At 36.3% G+C, this 18,632-nt stretch overlaps 1 protein-coding gene across 1 annotated transcript in view; it reads right to left on the bottom strand.

Moving 5' to 3' along the window:
* The window catches only part of ANO3 (anoctamin 3), a 195,587-nt gene extending 188,951 nt beyond the window's left edge, over positions 1–6,636 (bottom strand). Inside the window, exon 1 of the mRNA XM_083885374.1 lies at positions 6,333–6,636. Within this exon, the coding sequence (XP_083741500.1) occupies positions 6,333–6,507 (175 nt within the window). The 5' untranslated portion in view covers positions 6,508–6,636. The remainder of the gene's footprint in view (positions 1–6,332) is intronic.
* Positions 6,637–18,632: the final 11,996 nt, after the last annotated feature.

Genomic DNA, 18,632 nt, shown 5'->3' with positions numbered 1-18,632 from the left:
TCTTTGATTCTAGTACCTAAAATCATGCCAAAGAACATGCAGGGAGAAGGCATCTTGTAATATATCAGTACCTACTGCAAAAAGCACAAGAACTAAACCTTTAAAGTATCAAGAACATTTAAAAGGAATTGCAAAATTACAGATGTTGACAGAGGATTGCAAACTGAACACAGTGCCTCCACAAGTATGTTCTTCCTCTTTTAAAAGGGAAAATAGTAACAAACACAGAGCTTATTGGTAGCCCTGAAACAGCATGAAAGGGGCCAAATGTAAATGGCTGAAGAATAAACAAGGAAGTCAAAACTTAAGCTCCAGTTGTTTTCTAGCCCAAGTTAGTACAAAGCCTTATAGTTTCTGTGTAAACTCATCCTTTTGGCACCACAAGAAAAAGTTGCAGTCTCAAAATGAGAAAGAAGTCAGAGTATTAAAGAAGTGGCATAATAAATGTTAAAGTACTGAAAGCAACTGAAAGATAAACAACTGGTTTTAAGAAAGAAACTAAAGATGCATGTTTAAAATATATTATACTTACAAATTATTGCCACTTCAAAAGTGGAAAAGAATGAGAAAACTGATTTTTTTTTAAAGGTAATGTGAAGTGAAAAGTTCCAAATGAGATGAATCCAAAAATGTTGATGGCCAGATGAGGCAGATGAAGAAAGTTACTTTTGTGCAAAGGCCATGAAAAAGTTAGGAATTTGAGCAGAGAGGAAGATTGTTTCAAGTTCTTTATAATGAGTAAAACAAAAGTAAGAGGAGAATATTTTCTTCTTGTGAAGAAAAATGAGAGTAACAGACTTTTTTTGAAAAATATGATCTTTCTTTCTGTAAGAAAGAGAAAAAGGAATCAACATTGGCAACAAAATGGGAAAACAAGATTATGAGTCACATTCTTAGTCTTAGTTATTGGGGTTCTCAGGGATAATCATAAGACAATCAGTTCTAGAGAGTCTTTTTTTCCCCTCAGACTCATTTTGCACCCCTTACCCCAGGCTGGAACTAGGTGAAGGCCGTGGTATGGCAATATCTACCTCACGTGACTAAGTTCTGCATTTTGTGTAACTGATTTTCCTCAAGATAAGTGCCATAACTCTTGCAGTACTTCAGTGCTGCTAAATTGGATCAAGTGGTAGGATATCATAGAAGATAGAAACCCGGAAACCTGATCAACATGCTTTCCTGTTTTTTTTTCCTCTGAAATAGCAGATACAGATCGTTGCCAGAACAGGATATCAAACAAACTTTTGACCTGAGTCTGCATATGAATTCCTTTGGGTTATCTAGGACAAAAATACATAACAGTCCCCTCCCAGACCTCCCCATTATATATGCTTTGCTTTTCCCAGCAAAGCAAAGGAGTTCAGAAGAAAAGCATATGGAAATCAAAATTAGAACAGCAGGAAAAAAAATTATAAAAACAAAAGTAATAGGCATCACACTTAATTCTACTTTAACAAATACTATTAACAGAAAGAGAAGATGCCAAAAAATCTATTGTATTAAAGACTGAATTTTGAGGATGACAAGATGTCTATAAATAAGTTCAGAAAAACTGTTTGTACTTGTTTGAATGGCCCTCACTATTTCCTTCCTGAGGTAAGTGAAGAAGCCAGTCATATCCTGTGTAAAAACAATGTACAAACTGTGTTTTTCTAGAAATGAAGAAATAAGATAAAATCCCCTGAGCATTTGTTACATTGTTTACTTAAATTAGTCAGAAGACAAGGCAAAATCATTCTCAAGAAGAACAAGATGTCAACATTTGGAATAAACCTCATTCAATTTATTTTGATTACCTATGGATTGAGAAGATTTATGTTCTCCTTAAGTTTTTATAAAAAAAAAAAACAGGGTGCATGAACATACAGAAACAGAGTTCCTTATTCCTGAATTACTCCAATTTCTGTCTAGTTTTGATAGAAAGTTTAGTCAATTGAAGTGAGCAGCAACAATCAGCAACAGATACTAGGTGTTCTATAGAGTCTCAAAGACCAGGAAACCCAACCATCCTAGCAAATCCAAATTCTCTCTTTCTTGTTTTTTATTTTATGGGAGAAAACTTCCAGAGTTCATGTAAGATAATCTGTGCTATAGGAAGTGTGCTCAGACTTCACTCTTGGTTCCATTTTTTCGCATGTTGTTATCATGTCTGACCTCACGTTTCAAATCAAGGAAAGTTTGATCTGTGAGGTCAATATATTCTTTACACAGACATACTTCTATTGCTACTGAGATAATTTTTGGAAATCCATTATGAGCCACTTGTGTCTTTTCTCAGATTTGTTGAACAACGCCATTCACCACTGAAAGTAAATAGCTTATTAAATGAAGGAAGTGCACAGAAGAGAAATTATGCCTCTGGGAAAAGTTAAATTTTTATATTCAGTTTAGTTTCCATTTGTCCAAGCTGCGTAAGGATAGAAGTCATGACTCCCAGGGCAGAGTTGAATGCCTGAGTATGTTAGACCTCTCTGCTAACTCTGAATTATTCTTTAGATATAAGTTCATACTGTGTATTATTAATGAAATTTTATTTCAGAGGGTAGTGCCAAAGAGCAATAGATCTTCCTGTTGTAGCTCATGGTACATCTTTACGCTCAGTAGCAAAAAGATTGACTCCAGCACTAAAGACCAAAGGCATAAATTATAATATAAATTTATGCCCCGGTCTCTATTGCTGTATGAACTAATATTCTCTTCTTCCTCCTTTCTCTTCACTTGCATTCGCCATAGAATATGCCCCAAAAAACTCATCAAGTGAAAGAATTGCATTAAATGTAAAAACAAGTAGGTGTTTTTCTAGCCTTGTACCATTCTAGCAAAAGTCACAGAGTCAAACCCATGTGATTTCATGCATTTCTAATTTCAGGATGGTTTGAGTGCTGTGCTCTGACTTGGCCAATGAAGATTGTAGGTCAGGTGTTTTCAGTCTCTTTGAGACTGACAGGAGATGAAGCGGAAAAGCAAATTACCCCAAATCTGGGATAACAGGGTTTAAATCTGCACAAATACTTACATCTGCAATATTCAGATTAGCTTTGCTGGCTGTGAGAAGTCTGAAGAGCAAATAGACCACATCCTGGAGGAAATTCTACTCTCGCCAATACAACAGAGAAATGGTTTTCTATATTTCTATATTTCTATATTAGGAACAACCTGTTTTCCATTGGTGAAGACAAACTGCTGTGGCTGTGACACTTGTATTCATGCTATATATTGTAATAAAAATTCTTCTTTGCAGAGAAAGTATCTTAAAAATCAAGGTAAGCTTGATTTTTTAAAGATTGCTTGACATCTGTAAAACGTCAATCCCTACCAATCCCACATTATCTGCTGGGTCTAAAGTGTTGCTTCTCCATTCAAGCTTTCACCTAGACAGAGTCCAGGTAATCCGAGCACCCTGGAAGCCAACAAGTCTCTGATCTGTTCCTAGAGCATTCATCAACTGATCTTGGTTATGCATTTCATTTCTTGAACCAATGTCCTACTCTTTTTCTGCAAGTGATAAACTCTTAAATTTTTTCAATAAGTCTCTACATGGGGAAAAAAAAATCTGTATGCTGTACTCAGAACTTATCAATACTTTTGTTCTTATTTTAGTGTTAACTATTAATATGCTGTATATTTTGATGTATGTGCAACATATTTTGATGTATGCGCAGATCCCAAAAAAATAGACCTTGGGATTGGTACTTGAATCAGAATTGAAAATAAAACAAAGTAAAAATATGTTAATATTTTTCTGTCCCACAACATTTCTTGAGCATCAGAGTGTATTTCAGGATATCGGTTTACTTCATCAGTGCTCAATTTTCGTAGGTCTTATGTTTAAAATTAGCAACACATCAATACTACATAGAAAGCTTTTCTTAAGTGAAATCTCTCTATATTGAATTCTCTGCTTTATATACAAAAAGAATTTTATGACAAGCACTGCATAATAAATTCTAAACAATAAGCCTCTCAAACGAAACAATACTGTGAACAGCAAAGTGAACTGAAGATCACAGAAGTGTTCTCTTTTACTGCTTTTCTGTAGGTTAACACTGAGTACCTAATGTTCTAATGTTTTCATAGCTTACATACCTTTTCCAATCATTTGTTGGTGATACAAACAATTTTATGTGAGTTCTTTAAAAATTCTTTTTTAAAAAAGCACTTGAAAATCTTAAATTCATTGACACTAAATATAATATTCCCAAGGCTGCAACTGTGGAAGTGGAGTAGTGCACTGGGGCAGAGAAGCCAACATTAGCAAACCTCAGGGCAGCATCCAGATGTAGGATGTTGATCTCCCTGGATGTTTTCATATTACCATTTGGAAAAAATCCAAGCAAACAAACCAAACCAAACCAAACCTAAATTCTAAGAGAAAATTTTCTGTTAGTTACCATAGCTTGAAATTTTATTCTGCCTGACAAACAGCATTGTTGGTAAATAGTCTACTCAAAGAAATAGGGCCTGTCGTTGTATTATAACCAAGAAATGTTTATTTTTATCAGGAGACATGGCTGAGCAAGTAGAAGTTCCTTTTAGGAAAAGACAAGTGGAAGCCAAATAGGAGTTGTTTACACTTATCCATTCAGACTTCAACCGACACAGCACAACACTAGAAACTACAAAGGGCTTGCCTAAAGACTGGTAAAATAAATGTATCAAGGAAAATTTTAGAAGGCAAAAAAATTAGAAGGCATTTCCTTTAAGTGATCATTCATAACATCTCAAAACACTAAGACAATGCATCAGTAATTATTTGATTCTGCTCATGATGCAAAAATATAAACCAAGAAAATATCCAAACTCTGACAAAACATTTGTCAGAGATGTTTGTTAGCACTGTTTCTGCTTCAGGAATATTAAATAGTGTTTGCAACAAATACTTGCAAGACAAAATCTTTTAAAAAGAAAATAATATTTTTTTTTTGAATGGAAGAATCAAACAAGGAAGTGTGGGTTTTATTACCTCCTTTGTGCAGAATTCTGAGCAACTGTTGCTTATGCTGGAAGTTCATGTAATTCTTTATCAACAAAATAGTCTAAAAAGGTTAGTTTGTCATTTAAGGAAAAAAACTCAGCAAATCCCCTAGCACATGCACAAGTTCTTTAGTAACACTTCTATGGGGTTGGAGAGGTATTTTAAAAATTATCTAATAGGATCCCAGGAGAACAGACAGACACCTAATTCCTGACCTCACAAACCCTGATGGCATACAACAGAAAATTTCAGAAGTGCATCGACTACAAAAATCTGTTTTACAAACGTTACTGAAGCCTTTAGAGAAAGAGAAATTAGAAAAATTCTATTAGGGAATGCACAAGCCATCTTCTTTTCCTGCTAAAGAAAGATCCCAACAATTCAACAATTTTAATGTGTAAGAACTTAATTTATAACTAGAAAATGCTCCAAACATTCATTGAAAAGTTAAACATGTTACCATTTGATTAATATATTCACCTACTTCAGCCAATCTGAAAGGTGCAGACTTCCACCACATTTCAGTTGTCCAATCACAGGATATAGAGTGTCAGTTACATTCAGATATTCTCAACTTGCCAAGTCTGTGTTTTGTTCTGGGCAAGTGAAAACGTGATGAAAATCAAATTATTCTTTGGGAGCTTTGAAAGTCATAATATGTATGTAGTCAAAAAGATTTCAGAAGGTATTTCCTAGGTGAAGAACTATCCAATACTTAAGAAGACTTGTAGGGATTAGCTACAGAGGTCAGTAATTAAGTTCAGATGTGTCCCCTTGGTTATATTAGACAATCCAAGGCAGCTACAGTCTGTATTTTTCATGACTATGAGTTTTTTGAAAAATTCAAGTTTCACGATGCTCACAAAAATTTACATTTTTGTGGACCTATTATACCTATACATAACACCTGCCCAATATTAAACCAAACAATATGCATTTCCCTCTTTACATATGACAAAGCCCCAGAAAGAAACAATCAAGGAGTCACAGTAATAGGCACTAGAGAGCACAGCTTATAGACACATTTTGCAAAGTCTCCTATCAGAGCAGGAGTTCAGGCTGCTCTAACTTATACAAAAACTATATCATCTCCTATTGCAAAGCTCATCTTCCTGTAATACCAAGGTAACAGGCTCCTGGACTATCACTGCGATGTGCTAGAGGGCTCAGGAGACAGATTCTTTTCAAACAATCATTTTCTACCCTTTAGCTGAACTAAAAATTAATTTCTATAATGCTTGTGTAATAGCAACAAATCCTATGTTTTCCGTATTGGCCCTTAGAGTTTAATTGCCGTGTGTTACATGAGTAAGTAGACATAGATCTGAGAAAATAAGTTACATAAATGCATGCTTACCAGCTGGTGCAGAACATGAGCAGTGAAGTTGAAAGCCATGATAATCAGCACATGATTGACTGAATATGTCTTGCTTAAAATCTGGCTTGGAATTCCTTTTGCTCTCAATCTCATCTGATGAAATCTTATCCAGTTCAATTGTAGCAGCTGACATTTTAATAATTTCAGTAGACATCAAATTGAAAACAAAACTGAATGAAAGAAGAAGCAAATTTTAGTTCAGCTTGCCCAAAATAGCAGTCCAAAAATAACTTCCTATCACAAAGAAAAATCAAAGAAAAAAAACCCAAAAAACCCCAGACTGTAACAGTGTAGAACATTCAAGTGTTTGTGTGTTTGTTTGTTTGCTTGTTTGTTTGTTTGTTTGTTCTTGGTGGTGTTTTCTGTCTTTTGTTAAATCAGCGACAGAGACACTCTATTTCCATGAAGCTGTTCTTCCAGCTCTGGAGCATCTGGTGAATATTACAGCTAGTCTCTAAAATAGAAAGCTACTACTTTAAAAAGTTTTTGTGTTCTTGCAGTGACAACCACATTATGACATTTCTAAAGAGCTGCCAGAAAAATAGCAAGGACAAGCAGAGACATTTGTATGCCTGCTAAGTTGTGGAGTTCCTAACTTTAGGAGTCTAACTCACTTTTTTTTTTCCCCAGCTGGGAGGGGCTAAGACCAATGGGACCGAGTGCATCCAACTCATCCGGGCATCTGTGCCTTGTTACTTGTGTCACAGTTATATTTCCTTAGTGGACACTCAAGTCCTTGTATGGGATGTGTGTAGGAGGATAAATTACCCAATGCTATGTAGTTCATTGAAAATGAGTAAGAAATGCTTCACAGTTTCTCTGCTTATTATTTTAGAGCCATGAGTATTAAAATGTGTCTTTTTAAGAAAACATTAAGCAAGAGTAATATTAAGGAAAGTGGTTTAATCTTTCAAGATTTTTTAATATTATTTTTGTTTCCTTAACTGCAACTTAATCTCAACAGAATTCAAGACATGAAAATGATCCATCTCCTTCTGACCTGCCCCAGCAGACCTCTGAGCACTCCAAACAGTGCTGAAGAAGTCACTCACTTGGAGATGTGGGGAAGCTTGCAGAGCAGCCAGGCAGAGGCAAGGAGATGACCCAGGGGAGGGCAGGCTGCATAAAGAGGCTTGGAAGCACACTGCCAACTCATAAATCCCTTAAGAATAACAGGGGACATAAAGCATGAATTGGCTATTAAAACAGGCCATATGAGAAAAATTGCCAAACCTGAGCTACAGAAAAGGTGATGTACCATTTGCCAGCTATCAGTTTGCTCTCCCTTTCTTATTTCCTCTTTGCACAGTGAGAAAGAAAATAATTCAAAGAAAAACAAAAGATCTATGCAGCCATGCAGATTTTACTAAACATTCCCTTGTCCTGCAAAAGCAGGACAAATCCAAAATCCTAAACTCAACAAGAGAAACATTGAAACATCAGGTTTAAACATAAGTCAGGTTTTAAACTGAGCTGCTGATGGTGGTATCCTCAATAATCTCAATGCAAGCAGAGAGCTGGTGGAGGTTCTATGTACTTGCAGTAGAAACACATCCTCAAACAGGACCCAGTTATATTTTAAAAGAAATAAATAGATCCATTTGCCAGTGGGATACTTCTTTAAATATTTAGGTTAAGGGAACCTCTATGAGATAATATCTAGATAGGATATGATTGCAGCTAGAAACCCAGCTGAGGTAAAAATAATACTAATAAGTAGAGGAACAAGGAAATGAGACTGCAAATATCTGTCAGAGGGGAAGCTTTCCAAGGAGACCAGAAATATGTGACAGTTTTGCTTTCATTTCACTTCAATTAATAAACATCAGGGGCAGTAAAAGCTTGATGCCAGTGTCACAACACTAAACAAAATTTTAGAAAGGGTTATATAACAGGAAGAACAAACAAGTGTGGGTTTTGGAGGGCAAACTCAGCATGGTTTACACCAAGAAAGGGAAAAGGCAAAAATATCTGACAAAAACAAACAAACAAAAAAAGCATTTTTTTTTTAATAGCCCTCTATTCCCGTTCCTCTTAAATATGTAAAGTCTACTTACGTAGTTTATGCTGGCTGAAGTAATCTTATTTTTTCTTCTGAAAGAAACTTCCCCGAATGAAAATGATGGCTGCTAATTTTTTCAGATATTTTACAGGAGGTAAGAGCTCTATCAATTTTTTAAATTAAATAAAATTCCATAGCTGAAATTGTACTTTCCTGCTTCTAAAAATTTAACACATGTATTTTACATGGAGATGCTACATAAATGAGTCCAATGTAGTGTAACTTGTAAAAAAAGAAATAGTTGAATCCTCTAAAGGCAGAACACCACAAATGCCCAGGGAGTGGGACATTTCTTCAATATTCAGTGTCCCAAGAGTTTTATCTAAGCTTTTCCTGAATTCTTGTAGCTTTTCCTGGATATGTAAGCAATTTCACTTCCTGTACAAATCCTTATCTGAATGGCTTATGTTTCTCCAGTCACATTCATGTCTATTCCTCCAAATTCTGTCTAAACTACTTTTCTATTATACGGATGCTCTCTAAACAATAATTACATTTAATATATCTGGTCATCAGACACTTATGTACATTGTTTTCTTATTCTTCAGTTGTATCATGCTTCTAAATATCTGCTATATTTTGAAATAATATGGCTGTCCCTGCAAAATTTTAATATTTACATGTTGTTAAGTATAACTCAACATTTATTTGCCACTGTCAATGTTTTTCAGACATAAGTAATTGTAAATATTCTAAGCCACTCAACTTTTATTATACCAAACCAAATCACTTAATTTAATTTAACTTATAATTTAATTTGTAGAGTTCAGTCATTGTAACTATGACTTTTTCCTCAAAATAATAAAAAAAAAAGAACATAATGTCAAAATTATTTTTCCAACTTGCATGAAAAAGTAGAATCTTGCTTTCAGGTTTGGTGGGTTTTTTTTGGTTTTTTTTTTTTTTTTTTTTTTTTTTTTTTTTTTTTTTTTTTTTTTTGTTTTGTTTTTTTTTTTTTTTTTTTTGGTTTGTTTTTTTTTTTTTTTTTTTTTTTTGGTTTTTTTTTTTTTTTTTTTTTTTTTCTTTCGGGGAGGGGTGTTTTTGTGAAGCTTGCTCATTTATTACAAGGGAACTGACTGTTTATACTTCAAGCAAGAAGTGTTAATATCACAGTCCTTTTGCCCAACACATCAGTGTTTAGGAATTGATGTAATGGAAGGCAAGATTCATGACTATTTTGCTTCGACAGAGTTCTGTCCATTCCCAATGACTGCTCCAAAATACTACAGCCTTAATGGTGAATGGATGTGACATGCTGATCCTCTCTTGTCATAACCATGTTTAGGAATAAGACAGACATTCATGGAGCTCATCAATAAAGGCATATCTCAACATTTCTCTAGCACACTTTGTTTCTGCCTTCCTGAGACCATGCAAGCAGATGTAGTTCTTACCTCTGAGTTCATTGACGCCTCAGCTCTTTTTCTGGTTTACCTTAATCAAGTTTGTCCTTACTGCTAAGGCCTTGCTGAGTTGGTGTGTTGAAAAATATAATTACTTATGAATAACTGTTGTATGAGAAATGAGAGATTTATATTTACTTCCTCCCTGGTGCTGAGTGTGTATACATAGGAAAAATAGAGCTTTTTTTGAGCAGATGCTCTGCAACAAAATCTTAGGCTGTTAATCATATTCTGTTGGAGTAAACCTTGTTCCTAGTTTATATATCCATCATTCTTATCAACAGTCACACAAACAATAATGACCCCCTGCATCATGGATCAGATACACTTTCTAGACAACATTCTGCAGAAGAGAAAATAAAGAGTTGACGCAAAATACCTTTTCCCAGTAGTCTCCTTCCCAGAGTTCTTGCTAAGAACTTAGAGACAAACAGAAAAGTGAATGAATATAGGGAAGGGAGGCACAGAAATAGTTGTCTTAATACTCACTGAAGAACCTGTGTAACTCAGTGTGAACCTAAGCAGCCATTATGCAGAATGTGTGGGTAGGTTCCGGTGGTGTTGCATTCCCCACACACACTCCTTTCCAGGCTGCAGTGTGATGTGAGAAAAGCTTGTTAGACCTCGTTCTTGAAAACACCAGCAAGGCTCAGCTCTTTCTGAGTTTATCAAAACACAGTCTTCTCCCAGGAACTCCTAACAAGCTTTTGTTTTCGTCATGACCAGCTTTGGAAATTATTTCTCTGGCCCTGAATGGAATAACATTCCTATTATCACACTTTCAAAGAAAGTGCCAACCCAAACTGTAGCCAGGACCAAAGCCCACTCTCTTACCACCTATAAATAGTGGTCCAAGATGGGGCCTTTTGAGCTCTGCTGGACTGCAGCAAGCCTGCAACCAGAAATGTCCTTCTGAGTGGAACACCTCTCAGAGCTAACTAAGGTTTGCTATACCTGGAGGATTGCCAAAACACGACATGTTCTGGTCTGATACCCTCACTCCTCAAGGCCTCATCCTTCACCCATTGGGAGATGCAAAAGCATCCAAAGTGAGGATTTTCACTGACCTCTGAGGGACATTTTTGAACAGGTACCTTATCTTGCTCTGACTGTTTCTGTCTGTGTACATACCCTTTGTGCATTTATTGTAGCAAATCTGGAAGTTAAGTAAATTATAACTTAGGCTAAATGCTGTTAAGTTTATTTCTCTGTTAGATGGTTAAGGTTAAGCTATAAATTAAGGTATAAGTTAAGTTAAAGTACCATTAAGTCTAAGTGTTGTTAAGCTTTATGCCACCTTCCTTTTCATCCTTGTTTACAATCTTTGCAGACACACACACGTGCACACACATATGCACACACACACACAGTCCTAGGGAGTTTTTAACTAATTTCTATTTTGATTACCTGGATTCTGTTTGGTTTTGTTGTTGCTTACTTTCCCTTGTCATGCCTTAGTTGTCCTTTGTAAGTGGAGGGAATCTGGCCAACAAATCTATTGTGCTTTGTCATTTAATACTAAATCTGATGTTTGCTCATACCCTTGTTGGTGATTTTTTGGGTGATCTCAAGCACACTCATATGGGACAGTTCCCCACACCAAATACAAGATTTCATTTGCTCTAAAGGTTATGCAAGAATTTTTCTAGGCTACTTTCTTCATAAGAGATAACACAAAGTACCACTTATTGTTTGGCTATTTAGATCAGGATTTTCCTGAACACTCAGCTTACACTGTTAGGCTTCAACTGTTGTATGCTTCGTTACTCAGCGAAAGAGTGACATTATCAGAAAAGTACAGGACAAAAGGTATTTCCTTCTCTCACAGAGAAATCTAACCATCATGTTGATTTACTTTATTCTCCAAGTCTAATTAATCTTTCTTAATTTATATATACTATCTAAATAACCAATTACCAACTTAAAATGCAGACTTCCTCATTTCACAATAAGACCGTGGGTGCTCTAAAACAAAATCTGAGGCACATGTGAGCATCTGTAATTTCAAAAACATTAATATTTTTCTGCAAGCAAGAAGTAAGAAATCGTATTGAATGCAACCTCAATGTATATAGAACTAATTTGATTTACATATAAGAAATCAGCAATTCCTCTCATACCAAACAGAAAAAGAGACCATAAAGATATTATGCTGTAATAAACCAAGATAGTTTTTAAAATATTTATCCTTTAGCACACTTTTTGATGGCCCTATTTTATTAATTAAAGAGTTAACAATTTAGATTCTGAAGGAAGCAGTTAATCATATTATATAAAGAGGTAAGAAAGAAAACACTGTCTATCTTCTATAAGTAATCCAGAAACACTGTCAGCTGAATCAATGTAGGCACTATATGAATGTGATTATTTGACTACATAATCTCTATCATTTTTAAGCTGGTAGAAAGGTGAGGTAATTTTGGCTACATTCTGATGAAGAATTAACTTGAGTATATTTTGCAAATATCCTTCCAAGTAATATTGAATAATTTGTCTTGAAAGCATAGTTTTCTGGCTTTTATTTTCTTATTTAGCATTCCTGAGAGAAAAGAGTAAGTTTTAATTTTGAATTAACTGTCAGATAACAAGTTTCGATCCCCTTTAAATTTACTGCAAAGTATTTCTTGATCTCAACATTTCTTCCAGAATTTAGTAAGCTTTTATCTTAGAATAAGACAGCAATAGTCATTCTCTCTGTGGAGTTAAAACCAAACCCATTAATTAAAGAGATAGCACACATAGTCACCAAACTTTTCCAAGTGAGATAGGAAAATAATTTGGGAAAATTCAATTCCTAGAGGGAAATTTAATGAGATGCAGTCCAAAAAAACCCAAACTCAAAAGTGTTCAATCTTTAGACTTTCTGGTTTATGAATATATTGTCTAAAGATAATTTAAACCAATATAAATTTTCAGTATGTGTAGCTTACCATTGTGTATTTATGCACACAAACAATATTGAACCAGCACATACTCTGTCATCGCAGTGCAAAGAAACAAGGTTTATAATCCTAAGTCTTTATAATATCTTTTTTGGCTTAGGACTCTGCTACACCCTTTTATTTTGTCTGCAAGTAACATCTATACTCTTCAAACTGTACTTTATTTTTCACTCATGCAGAGAAATGTTCAAGCAGTTTGTTAATAGCAGTGGGATTAAATATTAGACATTACAGAAATCTCAATAAGAAAACACCAATTCTGTATTATTTTATTCAGAAACACATTCCATTAATTTATTTTTTTCAGAAGTACAAAACGGCACAAAGTACATTAAGACCTTCTAAAAGTATATGCAGAAAAACTGTTTTAGCAGAAGCAATATTCACCTGATAAGAATTTTTCAGAGTTATATGAAAATATATTTTTCAAAACCAGGAACACAAGAAAAACAGTCTATAACCACCACCTCTCCCTGTGTTAGAGTATGAATCCCCCTGTGCCAAATCCACACAGACCCAGGAGTGCCCAGAAATGTGAGAGTTTAATTAGAACCTTCAGAAAAACTAAAATACACATAAATCCACACAGACATGAGGTAGAAGTTCAAGTTAGTTTTAAAATAAGTAAAGAATTTTTAAGTAGTTTAGCAAATAAGAGACTGAGTTAGTTAATAAAAAAGGACCTAAGATCTACTTTAAAGTTCAGAGGCATTGCCTTTTGCAAAGTTAGTTAAACTCTAGTTGTAACAAAAATAATGTAGCCTTGCTAGAAATTCCTAGATAGAACGGATGAAGCCATCTGTGTAGAATTTGTGTAAGAATTTACAAAAATTGTCGAACATCAATTTTAGATTAGGATAGGTCCAACACTATTGTAAGAAATTCAACCAGGTACCTAATTGGCTAAACATAGAATAAAAATGCCCTACTCTGAGAACACACACACAGGACTCATGAAAACACTGATGATGCTGTTGTTGCTCCTGCTGCAACTGCTGCTGATAAAGACGCTCATGGGATATGGACTATAGGCACTGTTGCTGCTGCAGTGGCTGCTGCTTTCTGCTTGGGACTTAGAGAGTTTATGTTAGAGTCTTTCTGCATACCAGCTTGCATCATAACAACTTTGCCTTCATGGGACTGACTTAGCCATGCAATAAACAACTTGCTTTTATGACTACCCATTTCCATTGTCTTCAATGAAGATGTTCCAGAAACTTGACATACAGGTGGTTCTGATCTGGTATCAAATACTCGCATAAAGAAGAAACAGTTTTTTCAATGCACTAGAAAGGGTTTGTTTCTTTTAAGCATAAAGCCTAGTTGCAGTTACTAACATACAACAGTCTTGATGTGGCTGAGAAATGTGCTCTCTCCGTGCAAAAATAAATTTCAGAATCAGGACTAGAATTTCAAGGATTTTCTTCTATCCCCATTTTCACAAGCCCCAAAATGTAGCAAAATACCAATTCCCTTTTTTACATTTTTTTTTTCTTTAGCCCTTGAACTTGAAGAAGCTATTGCAGTGGCAAAAATTCTGCCTTTCTTTACCCCTTTCTTTCATACTTCATTTTCCTTGCAGATTTCACTGTGATATCTTTCAGTAAATGAATGTTTACAAAATAAATAGCGTGACAGTATCCCCCAAAACAGGACCTCATTAAAGAGGAATGACTGGTTAGTTAATCGAATGTGTATTATTCAATAACTTCATTAATTATTCTACAAATATTCCATGCAATAATTCAATGAAACATACCATTGCTTGACTAAAATAAAGGGCAAACATCTACTTTTGTATCTCCAAGAATGTTAGCTTGTTGATATCCAAAGAAAATTATGATTCTAAGTAAACTTTTAGGCAGGATTTTCTAATTTCAAACAATAACAATGGTGATTAAGTCGTGATTGTAGACAACTATTCTCTATGTACTTATATTGATGGTTTTTCTCCACATTAAAAGAAATCTATTTTGTGCAGTACATGATCAGTGTTATTTCTCTTCCATAGGTTAAATCTAGGCAGCTCCAGCATGGGTAAAAAAAGAGTTCAAGGTTATCTTTAATGGTTTCCATATTTTAAATCCTGACTTAATTTTGACAAGATTTTAATCTTGCTGAAATTCCTCTCAGGAAAGACTTCTAGTAAGGGAAATATTAGGTCTTGTTCAGAGGATTTAGGAGAAGGTAGTTCGATATACTGTAGGTGGTGTGAGGGAGAAAAAAAAAAGTTCTCAGAGTTTTTAATATAAAGAACTTTTGCTTGCAAACTTTGGAACACCCAGACAGCATAAGGCACTTGGCAGCTTTGGAATATCCAGATAGAATCAGACACTTGGCAAGGTTTTGAATCCTTGATGTTTTGATTTTTTTTTCCATCAGGCTAAAAATACATTTCAAGAAGAAGAATGTGAGGGTGAGGGAGGGGGGAGAGAGATCCAGCATTGTGTCAACAGCTTTACATCCAAGGCTGGAGACTGAGCTACAGGACACACACCTTGCTGCTTCTTATCAGTTTCAGGCCCCTAGGGCCCTCTCCCAGGCCGGTCAATGTTAATTTCAGCTCCAAAATCTTGCACCTTGGGCATTACACAGTGCCAAAATTTCTGGCAACCTTTTGGGGCTTACAAAGGTCCCGTGTGTTCGACTACTACACTACTACACCCATTACAGTGCTCACCTGTGACTTCTCAAATGAACATTTTCTATGCAGCCAAGTGCAAGAAAGCTCAAAGATCCAGGACAGGAGTGGGAAAAGGAGGTGAGCAAACTGCCTCACCTATGCAGAGCTCACCCTTTTCCTCCACTGTTTTCCCACCTTGTTGTTTTGAGCCACTCAGCCTTTCCTCTGGTCTCTTACAAATACAAACTTGTGATTTTAGATTTGTATAAGAGCTATCAAACTTAGCTATGATTGAAATACTTTTGAAAGAGCACAGGTGAGATAGTACCTCAAGAATTTCAGTGTTTTGTCACATTTTCTGCATTTCTGTATTAGGGAGCTTCCCTTCCAGGCCATTCAGGAAGTACTCTTGCAGTCACAATCCCACTACAGATACTTTAACTGGTGGGACTGAAGAAGAGCCTGTTTCTAGTGGGCAATGCCAGCGAGCCTTGTGGGTACCTTGGTTGACTCCCTACACCCCTCCACTCTCACACAGACAGACCAGGTCTCCTTACCTGTTTAACACTGGATTTTCCATAATACACTATCAAACTGTTCCATTAAGAAACTTAGTCATGCCAGAGAAACACAGAGCTGGGTGCCTCTGACGAGAGATCCCAAGCAGAGGAACCTCATGGTTTTTAAACGTTTGCAGTCCACCTGTGCACAAATTCACCTCTTTCCCCTGAGACCTCCAGTGTCTATCCATCTTGGTGGCAGCACTGGTCATCATGCCCTTTGCTATCCAAATGTAGGTAACTACACGGCTCCTGTTGTGTCTCTCCATGTATTCCTCAACACAGGTGTAGATGATAAAATACTCTCATGATAAGTAAAGGCCAGCAAGACCTTTATGTCCAGGTACCTTTTAAGTGGGAGCAATTCAGTGTTAACTGTACACCAAATATCAAAACTGGATGTCCCTTTCCTTAGGAAGGGAAACATCTAGTCTACTGCAGCTGCCCATTGGAGACAAAGACCATCAAGATCTTTCTGTCCTGAAAGTATTGTGTTGGAGCAATCTTGGATATATTCATTATTGGATATATTATTCAAATTTTGATGGTGTGATGGTGGCTCTTTAAAGTGTTTGAAAGGGCTTTTCCATGGGAGGGAAAGTATTCAGCCCTAGTGTTTCTGGCTGTCTTCTGGCTGTCAGTGGTAGGTAAAGGCCTGCTACAGCTTTCTAACCTGGCACCTTTTTTGTGGAAGTAACTCCTCGATTTTATTCAATAGGTGAACTCAGCTATAAATTTAGTTTGTTGAATCCAGAAAATGAAACCAAGTATCTTGTGTCCTGACATACTGTGTTTGAGTAGTGACCTTTTCAGCTTTAGATCTGCTTTACAGTTTGCCTAGTTAACCATTGTCCATTTACTTTTTTTCAAATAAACACTACCATCTAGTGGAACTGTTGAACAGTGACAGAGGCAGGGTAAAAGCCAAGAACTTTTTCTCCTAGCACTTTTGTTTGGGAGCAGTAAGTGGAGGTGTGTGGTTTTGGATCCTGGCACTGCAAGACTGAAGGAACAAGATCCTGCATATATCTTGGAAGAAAAGAGGATAGTCTTATTGATGGCGGTGCAGTTTATAGGTTGAAAAAGAAAGTTTCAATCCAGCACTCACTCTTTCTTCTGGATCTTTTTCTGTGGGACTAGCTGCTGGATGTTTTTGTTTTTAGCTCTGTAACTAGTCTCTGCAAGACTGAAAATGTACATTTGTATTTTAGGCTGAGGAAGAAAACACATAGAGCTGTGTGTGGAGCAGTTTATAACCTGAAAGAACAAAGTGAAAAATTCTGGCTTTTTGTTCTAAGACATTTAGTATGATAACTGTTTACTAAATATTACCAGCACAAACTGTGCCAGAATTAATGACACTTTTGATAAGGACAGCATGACTCTACAGAGGATGATCTTGCTCGGGAAAACTCATTAAATTGTGAAGCCTTTGCTATAAAATTTAAAAAATTAGCTGAAATATTGGACTTGACTTCAAAGACTATGTACTAGAAGCCAAATAGTTATAATAGTAATTAGTGGACTAAAAGTTAAAACAATACGGCATAATATAGATCAAAGTTGACTTGTTCTCATAGCAGACTGTACAAACCTCTATTTTTGTGGGTTTGTTCTATCCCTTTAGATGTACTTTATACTTATCTCCCCAGTATGAGAAAGTTTATGACGAGGTTGAATGACCTCTTAAAACTTTCTATAAGTAAAGAAGGAGAAGCCAGGAAAGAGAGGCAAAATTGTTAATTGCATATGGAAAGAGGGATGCAGAAGAAACAACAACCACAAAAACAGAACCAAAAAAAACCCCAAAACCAACAAAAAAATTTAAAAGCCCACTATTTTCTGTGACAACTGAAGGCACAGACAAGAAAGAACAAGTGCAAAATCATCACTAGAAGAATATGATTTATCCGGGTCAAGTCTGAGGTGGCCCATTCCTTGCGGTTTTCTCATTACAAACAGCTTAACCAAAGCCCGATGCAGCCACAGCTTTTCCAACATACGGCAGATCTTGCCTTGGCAGCTGATTTCATTGACTGGCCTTGTTAGTGGAAACTACATCGGCAAAAGCACATTTGCTTATCTGAGGATTCACCTGACCAGCTTGACAGGCTATTTGGAAGAGGGACTTTGCTCTACTAACTCACTCTACTATTTCCAAGGATTTCATTGGAGAACACAGAAAACACACCAAGGTGCTGCTGCAAGCAAAGTTACAGAAGTCCCCCTGAGAGTTGCTTTTCTCGGGCAAAAGAGCGCTTTACAGCGCTTTCTGGCTGCTAGAGACATGCAGAAAGAGCAAGTGTGGCAGAATGTGTTCCAAAGCAGCTGGAGCTACCACGGGCTCCCCACAGGCTTATTTTCACTTGGAGAACACAGAAAACACACCAAGGTGCTGCTGCAAGCCAAGTTACAGAACCCCCCCCTGAGAGTTGCTTTTCTTGGGCAAAAGAGCGCTTTACAGCACTTTCTGGCTGCTAGAGACATGCAGAAAGAGCAAGTGTGGCAGAATGTGTTCCAAAGCAGCTGGAGCTACCACGGGCTCCCCACAGGCTTATTTTCACTTGGAGAACACAGAAAACACACCAAGGTGCTGCTGCAAGCAAAGTTACAGAACCCCTCCTGAGAGTTGCTTTTCTCGGGCAAAAGAGTGCTTTACAGCGCTTTCTGGCTGCTAGAGACATGCAGA

This window comes from Zosterops lateralis (assembly GCF_965231275.1).
Source record: "Zosterops lateralis genome assembly, contig: SUPER_6_unloc_1, whole genome shotgun sequence".
Lineage (NCBI taxonomy): Eukaryota > Metazoa > Chordata > Aves > Passeriformes > Zosteropidae > Zosterops > Zosterops lateralis.
The sequence above is the reverse complement of the archived record's forward strand: the minus strand, read 5'-3'. Positions and strand labels throughout refer to the sequence as shown.